This window comes from Pyrus communis, chromosome 14, assembly GCF_041283825.1.
Source record: "Pyrus communis isolate YQ-2024b chromosome 14, ASM4128382v1, whole genome shotgun sequence".
In the NCBI taxonomy this organism is placed as follows: Eukaryota; Viridiplantae; Streptophyta; class Magnoliopsida; order Rosales; family Rosaceae; genus Pyrus; species Pyrus communis.
Window position 1 is genome coordinate 19,716,475 of NC_142578.1, and position 16,524 is coordinate 19,732,998.

The 16,524-nt window shown below is 38.1% G+C and overlaps 1 protein-coding gene across 1 annotated transcript; it reads right to left on the reverse strand.

Moving 5' to 3' along the window:
• Window positions 1-480: 480 nt before the first annotated feature.
• On the reverse strand, window positions 481-7,912 carry LOC137712734 (putative calcium-transporting ATPase 11, plasma membrane-type). Its single transcript, XM_068451880.2, has 7 exons — window positions 7,485-7,912; window positions 4,709-4,763; window positions 2,650-4,607; window positions 2,404-2,562; window positions 1,842-2,013; window positions 1,448-1,746; window positions 481-1,125 (listed from the first exon to the last, which is right to left on the reverse strand). The coding sequence occupies exons 1-7, from the start codon at window positions 7,653-7,655 to the stop codon at window positions 820-822; spliced, it is 3,120 nt and encodes a 1,039-aa protein (XP_068307981.2). The 5' UTR covers window positions 7,656-7,912; the 3' UTR covers window positions 481-819.
• Window positions 7,913-16,524: the final 8,612 nt, after the last annotated feature.

Here is a 16,524-nt window from a genome sequence, read left to right on the forward strand (position 1 = left end):
TAAATTAGTTAAAATTTATGTTTGTGAGCCAAGCCTAATGTCATTTTTAGTAGTTGACAACAAGTTTTTGAAAATAACCATGCATGCTCTTTTTACTAGCCAAAAGTTTGGGTTCGTACTAGCCAAAAATTTTAATTCACATGACAAATAAAAAAAATGTGTAACTTTATATGACATTTCAAAAAATTTCCAATTAGACTAGAGTCCAAGGATATTCCATTATTACATCAGCAAAAGCATTTTTAAATAATAATTTGGGAAATAATTCTACATACCATTGTTTATTTATGTCTCACACGTATCTCTAAGTTATCCAATTTAAATGCTAGAAATCAACAAGTTGTTTTTGTAGAGAACATAACACATAATTTCTGTTTTTTCTAGTGAAACTTGATACTCTACTGCACGTGAAACAACTGTTGCCAATGTAAAAGTAGACAATCAGCAGCTAACGCAGTGAAATAGAACAGATTCACAAAATTATACCAACACAATCAATTCTCTTAGATCAACAATTTCAATTTATAACCGTCACTGAAATGCCAAATCACGAGGCAAATGATATGCAGATACTGCTGATGTATGTATAAGAACAGCATAAATTTCTCTTTCCAACCAACTACCGAGGTTCAATCAACCTTTCTCGCTTTTGGAAAACAAAAACAAAATACCGAGCAGATCTGTTGAGTGTTTCACTGAACCGTCTTAAGTTCTTCACCTCCAAAAATTGGTCTTTTGACCAAACCCAAGACGTTGAGCAGCACAAGTCATCCACCTCAGGAAGTTCCAAGGTAAAAAGGGCATTTGACACGGCACTATTCAAACTATGCCCTCCGGAGGACCAGAAGGAAGTGCTTCATATCCGTCATGGTGCTTAATTGTTCTTTCGACAGGTATTAATTTGAGCACAACTGCAACAGGCATGCTAACAGATCCAAGTAAAATGCAAAGCAACCATAGTTGCCAGCTTAGTGGTACAGTGCTAGCAAAATCTCCCAAGAACTCTACTATGATAGCCTGGAAGACTGCTGTGCAAACCATGACGCCTAGGAATATCCAGCTATCAAACATTCCGCGGAATATGTTTATCTTCTCTATGTCACGACTGTTTATCTGATTAAACACCTGTTAGAGCAAAAGAAAAGCAAGATCATACACATGTGGCATTTGAGTATTTCTGCTACAAGCTTTTGAGAAGCATTAGTTTGATCTCAGAAAACAAACACAAGGGGAAATAACAAACACGAGCCCAATACCATCTGCTTAATTTTCTAACCACAATATAACTGACATTGACACCAAAATTGTGTGTGTGTGTGTGTGTGTGTGTGTATTAATTAGGAATAATAAAATCAAAACTAGAAGTTATATGCCGGTAAGTATTAAACGTTACCAAGAGGAAGATGCACGGAGAAACTAGGGTACTGATCAAACCAGTAAAACGTACCTGGCAAAACACGAATGCGTTGAATATCACAGTGTTAAGAACCTCAGTTGCATCTGAACCAGTAAGTCCTAGTAGCTTCTTCCCCGAGAAATTGAGAACTCCAAGGACAGCCAGTTGATAGATACTCTGACCAATGATATTCCTCCACATAGCCTTGGTGATGAAGCTTGTACCCCTCCCAACTGGGGGCCTTTTCATAAGTCCATCATTTGGAGGCTCTGTTGCCAGTGCCAAAGCACCAAGAGTGTCCATAATCATGTTCACCCAAAGCAGTTGCACCGCTGTAAGGGGAGCAGATCCTGAAAGAGATGTAGAATTTGTCATTATTTCGTCAGTTCACCTCCAAACAAATATAACAGAATTTCATATAAGAAAAATCTGCTGCACAACAAACCTGAGATACATGCAGAAACAAAATTGATTATTAGAGCAACAACGTTAACAGTTAACTGGAACTGCACAAACTTCTGAATGTTTATGTATACCGAACGTCCCCATCTGGCCACGTTTACTATAGTTTTAAAATTGTCATCCAATATGATGACATCGGCACTTTCTTTGGCAACCTGCAACATATCCATGAATAATTTAGAATTGAAAACATTCAATTATCAAGCAATGGGACAGAATATAAATTCTAAAGCACAAAAGATGCAAAATGACACAAAATAGCAGTTAACATTATGCACTTCTAGTATTCAGTAAAACCCCATTAATATTTAGTGAAAACGATACAGTAACAGGCAAAATAAGAGCATTTTTCAAAAGATGGGAGATTTTTAATTATTAGTAGCTCACGCACCCAAAATAACTATTAGTATATTTAGTCCAGACTAAGCTCTCTGAACTATATGTAAATGGATGTGGAAATGAGAAGAGGTAACATAAAAAGAAATAACTAGAAGCAAAGCATCACAGAATTGAAGGAAAAAAATCCCATGCGGCAGAATACAAACCTCTGTTCCTCCTATGCCCATAGCAAGTCCAATGTCTGACTCTTTCAAAGCAGGAGCGTCATTACTCCCATCACCAGTCACTGCAACTACCTCACCAAATTCATCCCTCAAAGTTTTTACCAATGTGTGCTTATCCAAAGGTAAAGACCGGGCCATTACCTGTATCCACACGGAACATTTAGAAAATTTGAAGCATCCTTGGATATATATTGAGGGTGAAATTTTTCAATGTAATTGTTTACTAACCTGAATCCTCGGTATCACAGTTTTCATCTGCTCAAGAGACATGATACGAAACTCAGGTCCTTCTATGGCTATACCACCCTCTGTGAGTATGCCACATTCTTTAGCAATGGCTTTAGCTGTATTTATATTATCACCAGTTACCATACGTACAGTGATTCCAGCAGCTAAACAAGTCTCAACTGCCTCCTTGACCCCCGGGCGCACAGGATCCTTAATACCAACAACTGCTACCAATGTATAGCCATCATCTGGGATGCCACTTTCGATGGAAGAGTCATCTATATCCTTGAAAGCTAAGCAGAGAGTTCTCAAAGCTTCACAGGCAAAAGTATTTATGACATTCGTGATATTCTTTACCATTTCTTCGGAGAGATAAACAGATTCTCCATTAGAGTCAATGTACTTGTTACATATTCCCAGTACTATTTCTGATGCACCTTTGCAAAACGCTCGTTTTCCACCATGAGGATGAGCTACAAGAACAGACATTTTCTTCCTGACAGAATTAAAAGGTTCAATCTTAAGAATCTTTACCTCTCTGCGCAGGGCATCAAAATCGCCACCTAAAAGTAAACCGAACTCTAGCAATGCTGACTCCGTTGGTGTTCCCAAAATGGAGGTCTTTCCATCATCCTTAATAACCTCAGAACTTGTATTTTGAAATATAACCTGCAAAAGGATGCTTGATGCTCCAGATATTTCTGATGTCAATGTTTCTTTACTGTCATTTTCTTTAACATCTACAGATTTTTCACATATCCATACTTTGGTAACTACCATATGATTTGTAGTTAATGTTCCTGTTTTATCTGTGCAAATACAACCAGCAGAACCCATTGTCTCACATGCTGAGAGATGCCTTACAAGTGCCCTATCATTCATCAATTTTTTCATTGCAAAAGCAAGACTCAGCGTCACTGCCAATGGTAATCCTTCGGGAACTGCAACAACAATTATAGTTACCGCAATAGCAAAGTAGTTCAAAAGTGTTACAGCGTCAGTTGAAGACCAATCAGTGATCTCGTTGTTAAGTCCTTTTGTCACCAAAAATCTTACCGCCAATACCAAAAATGTCAACACTGCAAAAGTCAAACCAATTTTACCAATAATTGTAGCAACACCATTAAGCTTCACCTGCAGTGGGGTCTCATCTTCTCCTCCTTCACTCAGCGTTTCCATCAATTTTCCCCATTCAGTCCTCATACCAACTGCAGTCACCAGCATTTTACCTGATCCATCCTGCACTGTAGTTCCAGAAAGAAGAAAAGGCTTCTCTTCATATATATTCACCGGCTCACTCTCACCTGACAAGCTTGACTCATCAATCAGCAAACTGTACCCTGATATGAAAAGTCCATCAGCTGGAACTACATCCCCAACCGACAAATGCACAATATCTCCAACAACCAAGTCGTAAATGGAAACTTTTTGTCTTTTTCCATCCCTAGTGACCTGAACAAAAATCTTTTTCTTCTCCCTGTCCAAATCCTTGAATTGCAAAGACTGCTTGTAGTCACTAATGGCGGTAACTGTAACCACTAAAATTATACTAATTACAATTCCCAGACCATCGTACATGCCTTTGGGCCAGCCTTCAGTGGCAATTCCAACTCCAATTGAAACCACAGCACAGACCATAAGGATCATTAATGTTAAGTCCTGTAGTGCTTCCCATACAAACACCAAAAAAGTTCGAGGAGGTTTCTCCTTGTAACGGTTTAAGCCATAAACATTTTGTCTGATTGCTATATTACCATCTTTGACACCTTCATCTACCGAGGCAGAGACTTTCCTTAAAATCCCATGAATTCCACCATGGCTTTTCAAGGCCTTAATATCATGGGCACGTGTAATAGATGCAAGTTCATCTGGGTGAATGCTGAAACCTGCCATTCTGGCATCTTCTGACAGCTTGAATTCATGCAGACCTGGCTTTGCATCAGCTCCACGATCAATAGCTTCACAACATCACAAAACAAAGAGAGAAAAAGTATTCAATACAAGAGATCAGCACACACACAATCAATTTTCACTTGACCTCTAAATTTAAAGATGATACCATCAATGAACTGCAGTGCTGCTTTTTGAACATAAAGAGCAACTCGAATCTTTTCCTGGTAAATCAAATTAGAACAACAAAGTCAAAAAAAGTAATTATAATCATGTCTTTCAGAGCTATATTTGTAGGAACAATTAAATGACCAAAAACTTCAACAGACAATAATAGTAACTGGCGGCTGTATACCTACATAGATATATAAATTAGTAATCTCCAAAAATACATAGCTTATAACTACATGTGTGTGTCTGCAGTTCTACACACATTATATGCAGTTATTTCTCTCATATGGTTCTTAAATAAAATCGTCAACGAAGTCACACTAGCAGTTGTTAAATCAGATATGGCTACTCTCAATGCAACTCAGCTGTCTGTACATGAGAAACATGACCTCCTTTAAGGAACTTATGAGAAATTTTTTGTATACTGGGTAATAAAACTTCTTGTCAGGTCTGAGAACACAAACATTGACAGATGTATGAACAAAAAATCGAAATCACCAAATGGAGATCAACTGTTGAGAACTAGAACAAAACTAAGTTAATATAATTTTAAACCAAACCAAGCAATACATTGTAAATAAGTAAATCTGTTTGCCTAGCTACTAACAAATCAATCAGAAATGATCTGTTATTCTACAGGGATTCATACAATACGTATTAGAAATTAAAAAAAATTGAACATTTCTTTCTACATTATAGTAAGAAGAATGTCATTTCAAAATAATCCATGTTGGCAGGTCCCATTACATACAAGTTTCGTGTCAAGTAATAGTCAACCGTAATATGTTAATTTCATGTTGGTTTCGAGTATTGTTTTTAAATGCCGACAATCTATTATTCAGTACTAAAACTACCAAAGCAGTGTCTGCAGCGTGTTTGTGTGAGAACCGTTATCTTCCTGAAATTTGAACAAAATAATAGTTGAGCATGACCCAACACTTGCAACCTGTTTACGGTTATAATTAAACACGACTTTAATGTGAAAACAATTACTTTTAGGAATTTAATATGAAGGACAGCACGTGACATCAGAAGAAAAAGCTAAACTGCCCATAATAATCAAATTAATGCCACGTAAGTATCAGATATTGAGCGGGTCATGTTTCAAAATTAACACAATTAGTCATAACAATTACATAAAATTTCTATTGACCCAAAAAAAAACAAAAAATGTACATAAAATTGGAAATAAACATGGTATGCACGTGATTACTCACTACAGAAAGAGAAAATGTTTGGGAGCTCTAAAATTAAATACCTTTTAATTATGACTACTAATATTTTAGTTTAGTTATCAATCGAAACGTCAAAGGATGAACTAATATAATTGCTACTAAAACTCTATGTTACTACGACATTGAGTGAGACCAATGTTTAGTTTTAGAGGCCGGTGTTATAAATAAGCTTTTTAATCTTGCGATATTCTAAATTATTATACTCTATCAAGAGAAAGATTGAAACTCGAATATAAGGCAACGGCCATTCTACCTTGGCCAAGTAACTAACATACAAATATTTGCAATATGTCTTATACTTTCTATTAAACAATAATAATAGATTTGTTCGATTAGATATTATATTAAGAAATCAATAAAATTTAACTCATACCGTGATGAAAAGATAACACTTAATAACAAAATGATTTAAAATAGCAATTATTATATAATAATTAGAAGATGACCAAGTACACGTCATCCAACATAAACAAATCTTATCCTAATATATAGGGTGTCCAAGTGGGTGAATAGCATCAATTAAAAAATGGGAAGTGGGTCTGTCACTACGTAACTTGAGGGGTGGGAAAATGGGCCCGTGATGATAACCCCACTTTCTGAGGATAAAAAATGGACACAGAGTCGTTGTTTGCCCCTACTCTAAAGTCATCTTTTAAATTGAAGTACGTTAGATCCTCACGAAAGTTCCTAGAAATTTCCTGCGTTGCCGTTATTGGAAGATGGACTCAGAAAGTCGCTTTATTATATCTAGCAGCAATCGAGTGCGTCTTCTCTTTTGTTCTATAATAATTTTCATTTAACCAAAAAGGAAAACAAAACTAATGAACGAGAAAAATCCATTGAGCAACACCGACCAAATGGACCAAAATGAAAAGAATGTGTCAACGGATAATGGAATCGAATGAGACCAAACGTGGCCGGGCCAAGCAAAATACCAGCATCAACAATAAAGTTAGCCTCCCCTTCTCTTAATCAAAAGAAATTTTTTCTTCAACGATGGTAGGTTTCCGAAGTTTGAAAACTTTGAATGAGGCTGATCTGTTTCTCCATTTTTGTTTTTTAACAAATTCGTTTTTGGCTGTACTTATGGACTAATGCATGTGGGACCACCTATGCTTAGCGCATTGTTAGCCGGAGCTTTCTATTGTTACAAATTTGTTCAAGCATGTGATGCCAACAAGGCCCAAAGAAATCCATAGCTCCCCAACCTGTTTGGGAGCCGAGAAAATCAAAGAAATTAAGAAACTCCGAGTCCTCCAAATGCTATCCTAAATCTCAGCCGTTCGGTTCACCACGACGATTTAATTCAGAAACTACGTGTTTAAGACTAACGATCGGTCAAAATTAGCAAATCAAACAGGAATAATAATATCAGGCAAAAGCAAAATGCTGAAAATCGTTTCAGTTTCTTTTGTTTTCCGACCATATTTTCTCGGCAACCAAACAACCAGGCGACCAAACAGATCTTCAAAACGCTTCGTTTTCAATTTTTCGTTTCGTAAAAGAGAAGAGTAAAAAACTGCTTAGAGAGGGAGAGACCTGGATTTGAAGCTTCTTCTTCTCGGCCTCAGATCGCTTGGCGAGATCGGCGACGAATCGGAACCTTCTGCGAGGGTTTTTGACGAGCGCGACGGCGTTTCTCCATCTCCTTATAGCCTCCTCCGACGGATTCTTGTTCTCCACCTCGAAGTTCTTCAAGTACTTCTCCATTTCCACACTTTCTCTCTATTATTTCTCACAGCATTTAGAGAGAAGGAGAGGGAGGCGACGACTTAGAGAGAGAAAGGGAGAGAGCGAGAGTGGAAGTCAAAGGCGTGGGAGTTGCTTCCCTTTTATATTTACAGCGTAATTGTAGAGAGAGAGAGAGAGAGAGAGAGAGAGAGTGCAAGATCTGAGACTGTAAAAGATAAATATGCACAATTAGGGTTAGTTATTAACTTTCGTTAGGTCTGCTATGTATACACTAAACAAACAATAAACCGTAGATATGTTTCACGACTTAGCGCTCTTCTATTCTTCGTTTAGTGCAGCCTTAGTCCTGTTTGCGTTCATTCCCTAGTAAAAATCAACTGAAGCTATTCTTTTATTAGTGAAGTCACCAAAGGGTTGTTTGGCATTTTGATCATCAGCCTGCAAAGTTCTCATTCGATTCCCACATAATCGTTCCGGTTAGTCCTAGTGCTCCTGCAGATCATTCACTCTCTCTCGGGCTTAATCTGCAGCCATCTTCCACAAACTCATGGTCCACCATCTGTTATGATTGCAGCTAGAGTAACAAGGATAACATATATATTTGATACCTTAAAATACTGTCACATTATGTATTATAATATACCCAAAAAAAGTTGTATCCTTTTTTTGTAATAAAAAAAGGTAGAGTTTCATAAACTACTTTAAAATCTAGAACGATTACACTTGAATTTCTACGAAATTTTATAAACTCTTTTAAAATTTGATGAGCTCATAATTAAGTACATTAAAGCAACTCCACCTCTAAAGACTTTGCGCCAGCTCCCAACCCATTTATCCACTTCAGTGAACAGTAATAGACCCTAATGAACAGTAATAGGCCAAAGCATCTCCACTCCAAAAAAAATGTGCTGGCACCAAGTCTAAAAATGTGCGGGCACAAACGATCTCCACCTCTACAAAATGCGATGGCACCTAGTCCATTTAAAATATTAAATAATTCTTTTATAAAATAATAAATTAAAAGAATAGTTTTAATTTCGGATAGGATTTTTAACCAATCTCGTCACGCCATGTGTCATTATCCGAACGTACTATTTTGTGAATAGATTTCCGCTAAGATTTTCAACCAATCCCGACAACCCACGTGTCACTTCCTGTTTACAATAATTTAGGCAAGATTTCGATAAGATTTTCAACCAATCTTGTCACGCCACGTGTAATTATCCGAACGTACTATTTTGTCGATAGATTTCTGATAAGATTTTCAACCAATCCCGACACGCCACGTGTCACTTCCTGTTTACAATAATTTAGCCAAGATTTCGATAAGATTTTCAATCAATCACGTAGTGCCACGTGGCATTGTCCAGAACCTCATCTTCTCTTTTTTTGTCCATATAAACCCTACATCCCTACATCTCTACATCCATCCTCACACTAAACTCAATCCTTTTTTTTAGTTCAGAGTTCTTCTTTATCATTTTCAAATCTTGAGTTCTTACAATGTCTTCTTCAAGGAGAATGTATAAACAGTTGCAAGAGCAGCAGAAAATGTTGTTGGCACAACAGGAAGAATTGGTCAATCTTGACAAAGGTGGAGGTGGAGATGAGGCATTCGCAATGGAGGAGGATGAGGATGATCACCATAGAAGGCGGAGGGCCTCACATTCCCGCCGTATCATGGAAGCTGTGGGTCAGATAGCCAAACCCAGATGTACGGCAAACATCAATAGAATAAGGGAAAGACGAGGTAAAGATCTCTTGGAAGATTATTTTATTCCCAATAGCGTTTTCCCTGATCATGTTTTTAGACGTCGTTTTAGAATGCAACGAATTTTGTTCAATAAAATCATGAGTGCTGTTTGCAACCATGATCCATATTTTGTGCAAAAAGAGGATGCTTTTCATGTTCTAGGTCTTCTTCCTGAGCAAAAAACTACGGCTGCCTTGCGAATGCTTGCATATGGAGCATCTGCAAATCAAGTGGATGAGATTGCAAGGATAGGAAAAACAACAGTTCTGGAGTCCCTGATGCGGTTTTGCTCTGCAATTGAAGCCCTCTACACCAATGAGTACCTTCGGAAACCCACACCAAGGGACATGCGAAGGCTTCTAAGGAAAGGTGAGATGCGAGGCTTCCCTAGCATGATTGGAAGCATCGACTGCATGCACTAGACATGGAAAAACTGTCCAAGTGCGTGGCAAGGAGCTTATGGCGAAAGAAAATGAGCCAAAAGCATCATTTTGAAAGCGGTGGCTTCTTTTGATACATGGATTTGGCATGCTTTTTTTGGTGTTCCAGGAGCTCAGAATGACCTAAATGTCCTTGCCCAATCTCCAGTGTTTGACGAACTGCTACAAGGAAATGGGCCAAGATGCACATATTGGGTTAATGGTAATAAATACGAGGGACCATACTACCTTGCAAATGGTATTTACCCAAGGTGGTCAACATTTGTCAAAACAGTGCCACATCCGCAGAGTGAAAAAGAGAAACACTTCGCAAAGTGTCAAGAAGGGTGTAGGAAGGATGTCGAGCATTGTTTTGGTATCCTGCAAGCTCGTTAGGCGATTGTCAGGGCTACAGCTAGAATGTTTGATGTCGAGGCTCTTCGATCCATCATGATGATGTGTATTATTCTCCGCAACATGATTGTTGAAGACGAGTATGATTATGATGTCGTCGATGAATACGAGCCGGATCCGATGAACAACTCAATAACACAAATCTACTATGCTCATGACCGGACCGAAGATCCCGTGCAACACGAGCCGTTGGAACGGGATAGACGTTACAATGAATTGATCGTTCAGTGATACACTTCATTGCAAGAGCCATACTGGCACATAACCCGCCAGAATGACTTGATTGACCACCAGTGGGGATTGCACGAAGGCGAAGATAATTAAAATAAGGCTTGTGGTTGAAGAATAAAGTGTATTGTTTTTTAAGTAATCTTATTTAGTGTGTTTTTTTTTTTTTAAGTTTATATGGTGAGGTTATGTAATTTTATTTGGTGTTTTTTTTTTACATGTTTATTTAGTGAGTTTATGTAATCTTATTCAAATATTTAAATAAAGTACAAAAATTACATAAGAAATTAAATAAAGTTCTAAAAATAAATAAGAAATTAAATAAAGTTCTAAAAATGTTAAGAAATTACATAACAAATTAAATAAAGTAGTACAAATAAATACGAAATTATACAAAGTCTGTGGAGTTAGGATATGTGGTGCTAGGATCTTGGTTGCTAGGATTTCTGTAGCTGGAACCCCCTTGACTTGTTTTGGCATCTCTTGCACACCTCCTTCGCACGACATCTCTTTTTTCTAATGTCCAAAAATATTTTGAATTCGGAGACAGTCCTACTAGAGACTTGTTCATAGTGTCACGATCTACTTGAGCCATCCTTTCTTCTCTAAGCATCTCATTTTCTCGATGAAGTGCTTCTTTAATCATCTCGTTCTCTCGATTAACTATTTCTCTTTGTCTTTCAGCCGCCACATCATGAGCCTCAGTAGCTGCTATTATTGCTGCCTTAGCAGTAGCTTTTTCCTCATCTCTAGCCTTTTCCAATGCCATGTTCAGTTCACCTTGGCGAGCAAGTTCCTCCATATATTTAGTGTAGTCATTTTTGGAAGAACTACCTCTTTGATGCCTTTTTACCTTGAGGCCTGAGGGACTGACGAGTCGGTTGGGTCTCCGGCACTTCTTCAGGCATCCGTTTCGTGTCTTCAAATGTGTTGGCTTCTTGTTCGGCCGTGTCTGCTTATGGCGAACTGTGTAGACTCATACCGTGCATGACAACTTCTGGACTGGTTGCCACAATTTTGTATCTAGGGCAATCTTTGACAATTTGCCAACATTCCCATTTGTTGAATGATTTGTTACGGTTCTTTGCATTGTAGAATGCTTGTGCTTGTAGTGTCTATAAAAATGTGGGATAAGATAGTATTAAAAAATACGGGTGTAACACAAATAAATAAATTAAAATATTGATGGGCGTGGAATGCATAGAAATTACATAAGAAATTACATAGAAATTACATAAGAAATTAAATAAATTAAAATATTGATGTGGGTGGAATGCATATAAATAAATAAAAATATTGTTACTTGATCCGCTAAACTTGTCCCACTACGCAGATTACCAGAAGCATGAGAGATGGCATTTTTCCAACAAGTAAAGTATGTGTTGAGTTTTTTCCAATGATCTTGAAGACCTTGACTAGATCTGGCATCTTTTCCATGTACATCGCAAAACGATTTCGTAATTTTACTCCACATTTCTCGCTTATCCATCTCATTACCTGTAATCGGACCATGAGTAGTGTGAATCCAACATTCACACAACGTAACATCTTCAATGAGCTTCCACGAAGTCATTTTTTTCTCTCAAAGTGTACAAAATATTCAAATGTAGAAAGTGTAGAAAATATTGAAATGTGGTGTAAGGTGGAAGATGAGGGCTAGGTATTTATAGAAAAACAAAATTAATTTTTTAAATTTTTCTGTATTTTTTAAAAAAATTTCACAATTTTTAATAAATTTTAATGTTGTAATTAATCTGCACCGTTGGATTTGAAAAATAATCAAATCCAACAGCCAACCAGCTGCCACGTGGCCAACGATCAAAATTCTGACTGTTGGGCCTTTTTTTTTTTTTTTTGGTGAAAAAAACATAGATCGTTGATCTGTGATCGAACGGTACATTTTAAAAGTCAAATTTAAATTTTTTTTACCGTTGGAAATCCAACGGCCTACAAAAACTAGCCGTTGGAAATCCAATGACTCTGAGGAGGGCCATGTAGCCCTCAGCTGTTGGAACGCAAGTGGGCCTGAGACGCGGGCCCTGCTGCCTGCAACCTTGTCTCCTTCTCGCGCCCAGTCGCGAGTGTTGTGCACGCGTCAGCCCAATAGGCCAGCTTCTGGGTCTGTCCGAAATGGGCTGGTCTATTGCCTAGCTTGGGCTGGGTGCCAGGCTGTTTTACGGGCTGGAGGTTTTGGACAAGGTGCCAGGCTGTGTTTTGGACAAGGTGCTGGGCAAGTCCACCTCTGGTGGAACTGCTCTTAGAAGTTAGATCTTGGACAAATTCATCACAAAATATATTGTTTTTGGCATTAAATTATTGCTCCCTCCAAACGCTGACGATCGGGGACCAAAAGAGGGAAATTCCGTACATGTGCTCTCAAAAGACTTGCGCTGTGGTGGAGGACACGTCTAATATTTTTTTTATTGCTTTACGCGTTAATATTAGAAAATTTTTAGGAAAAGGACTTAGATTAAATTTATTTTAATAAAAAATCATACTATAATTTTATTTAATAAAAAAACTTAAAATTTTAATTAAAAAAACCCTTATATTTTAATAAAAATGATAAAAGAACTTAAATTTTAATGAAAATGACATAATTTTAATATTAAAAAAATTTAAAAAAAAAAAATTTGACGCCCAGACTTATTTGTCCTCACACTGTTTATGAAACTTCTACACTATTTATGAAACTTACTGCACGTTTATCAAAACTTACGACATTATTTATGAATTTTACTACATTGTTTATGAAACTTAACGGTACTACACTACTGTGATGTGTTTGTAACCTAGCCCACTCTCTTTTCTTCCCCTTTTCTTTCTTCTTTTCTTTTTCCCCCGTGAACACTCCAGAACTCTCTCTCCTTTTCGAACTCTCTGCCTTCCCTCTAAACCACCATAGCCAAAAAGAACTCCACGCACGATCACCACAAATTCCAATTTAATTTAGACCACAAACAACCAAATACAAAACCTGCGCAAGCTAGGGATCTCTATGGTACCATTGCATGTTAAATTCTGTAATGGGAAGTAGGATAATCCAAGCAGGGGTTCTCGGTGAGAGTTGCTCTAATGGAATCGAGCTACAACCTTTGAAAAGAGGAGGTAAAATTAGCTTGGTTTTGTTGTAATCTATTACTAGTAATGTCTTCTAGCATCTTGGATCAAATCTGGGTCTGATGGAGCTTTGGGTAGGTAGGTAAGGGATGCTACACAAAGGATATTGAGAAGAATAAGAAAACAGAAGTTGATATTAGTTATGGCGACAACTGAAACATACACAAAAATCACAAACCGATCGATTTTTCTTGTCTCTTCGCTTCCTCCTCCACCCTCTAACAAAGCTTGGCCAATCTTTTATTCAATCTTTTTAACTCAACAAAATCTACCTTAGTTACATGCTCGCTTTTATTTTATTTACATGCACACACGCTCTCTCTCTCACTAGATTGATTACTAGTTACCTGTTGCCACTGGAGTGCCTTTAATGGAGCTAGAATCATACCTAAGAGGACTAGAGTGCCTCCTTGGTCCAGCCAGGGAAGCAGCGCATGGCAGCTGCTTCTTTGTGATAACCCGTCCCGGATTTTTAGTACTGTAGGGGTAAAATGACGGTTTTGCCCCTAGTATTTTTGTTTCATTGTGTGGTTATTTTGGGGTTTTGGTTGGCTGTTTTGGACCACACACGCACCCACACACATTTCATCCTCATCTTCTTCCTGTCCCGAGCCTTTCTCTCTCTCTCTCTCTCTCTCTTTCTTCTGCTTGTGTACGGACAAGACCAGGGTGCTCGAAAACGTGGTAGATCGAGGAAGAAAACTACATATTTGTGCTCAAGAGGTCCTTAGGAGTTCAACCATACCCATTTCAGGTAAGGGAACCTTCGTTTTCACGTCGAACCCGAGATGTTCAAATCGGGGTACTGTTTATGCACATGTAAAACCTTGTGTTTTTGGGATTTTTAGGCTTGTAGGAAGCTTGGTGAGGTCCTTAGGAGGCTCCGGGTGGTTTGTTTGAAGGTTTTGGATGTCGGGATCGTGAGTTGCAGGTTTGATCGGTTTTGGTGGAGTTTCCCGGCGAGATTTCGTTGGTTTTAGTGCTCGAAAGTGGTAAGGATTTGTTCCTCTAGTTGTAAGCTTAATTTTGGTACCAATTTTGTGAAATTTGGGTGAAAAATGAGTGAGATATTAAGTTTAGAAATTTTCCCGATTTTCCAGCGACGGCGGCGCCGGAGTTTGGCCGGATAAGACAACGGAATATTCCTAACGGCGTTAACGGAATCTGTCAGACTTAACGGAATATTCCTGATGGTGTTAACTAACGCCGTCAGTGTGCCAGGCACGTGCCTGCGCGTGGGCGGCGCGTGGGGGCGCGTGCGGTGTCAGAAAATTATTTTAAAAATATGGGGATGTTCGTGAGGTTGAGTAGATCACGTTGGTGTATTCACACACCTCATTTGAGCATTGTATGAGAAGTTTTTACCTAATTTAGGTTATGTGCTTTAAATTAACATTTTTATAGTTGTTTCGCATATAGGTGAGACCTATCCCGAGAACGAGCACAGTCACTCGAGGCAAGGGGATTACGACCCTTCTACATACCAGTGAGTGACCTTTTGGTTTTCCGTATATACCTATATACTTGTGATTTTCCCAGAAAATGAAATTAAACGTTTATATGTTTTATATGTCATGCATTATGTTTGCCCGTTTAATTATGTATTTTTAGTTGCATATATACATATGTTTGGTGCTGCGGACACACAGGTAAGTGCCAGGTAAGTTATGGTTTATGTTTATATTTAGTAGTGATTTGAGATGCATGGAGAGCTCATAACCTGCACCCCCGGTGTTAGTGCTCCCACCCTGAGTAGGGCACAGTCCTTCATGTGATGTTCACCTCCCGCACCACACGCTCAGCTTGGATCTAAGTTAGGTGCACAATCCTGTCGTACAGACCACTATAGGTGGTTCCGACTCGTAGGTGACCTGCGATTATTCGCCCAGTCTTCACGTGATCATAGCACCTGAGCGTATTTATTTACACCCAATCTTGTCGTACATACCACTTTAGGTGGTTCCGACTTATGTGCAGGTATAGTTAGTGAGTTGGGGATTTGAGCTCTAGATTCAGCCGTACAGGTCACGTTAGGTGACTCCGGCTGACAGATTATATGACATTGATTTGACATTACCTGAGTACTTGCATTTTGTTTAGAGGCGTTCGACATGGCATATTTCTAAGCATGTTTTATATATATGTGCATACTCTATTTTCTGGGAAATTATACAGGTTTTACGGCGAGGGGTTAGTACTTTTGATATTGAAATGATTTTGAAAAGTTTTGTTTTTGCCCACTCACACTTTTTGTTTTTGCGCCCCTCTAGGTTCTAGTTTGGATAGCTCTGTTGATAGCTCTCGAGGGATTCACGGCATATCTGACAGATTATCACCAGTGTAGGACCACCTTTGGGTGTGTTATTTAGTGTTTGTTTCTCCCGGATTGCATTAGGTCTTCCGTGCTCTGAAAATTGTTTCTCTCACTTACGCTTGCACATGTATGTTATTTACTCAGTGTATAGCTTGGTTTTTATTTATTTGTACTTTTATTATTATTCTTAGCTTTCACACTGTGCATATGGTTACGTCACTCTCACGTGACGGCCAGCATGCCCTGACCTCGGTCGGGGTGTGTCATTCTTTACAGACGCCACTGATCACGATTTTTACTTTTTATGTTTTTTTTTAATTTTTAATTTTTTTTTTGTCCTTATCATTAAATAAAGTCAGTGTAAGGTTTTTCATTAAAATACAAAGATTTGAAACCATTTTCATTAATTTTCCTTTAATATTATTACTTTTCCCATGACATGCCTAGTCGAATGATACAATATTTTACAAATTAAAAAGTGACACTTTTGCTTTTGTAAGTTTAATATTTTTTATAAGTGCAATTTGTATCAGGGGTGTGCTATCACACATCCCATTTTACTTCTCATACACTCCTTGATAATTTCTGTTTATTGATCTTCTTCAATTCATCCGATCCGATGACCAAAAATTAAAAAGA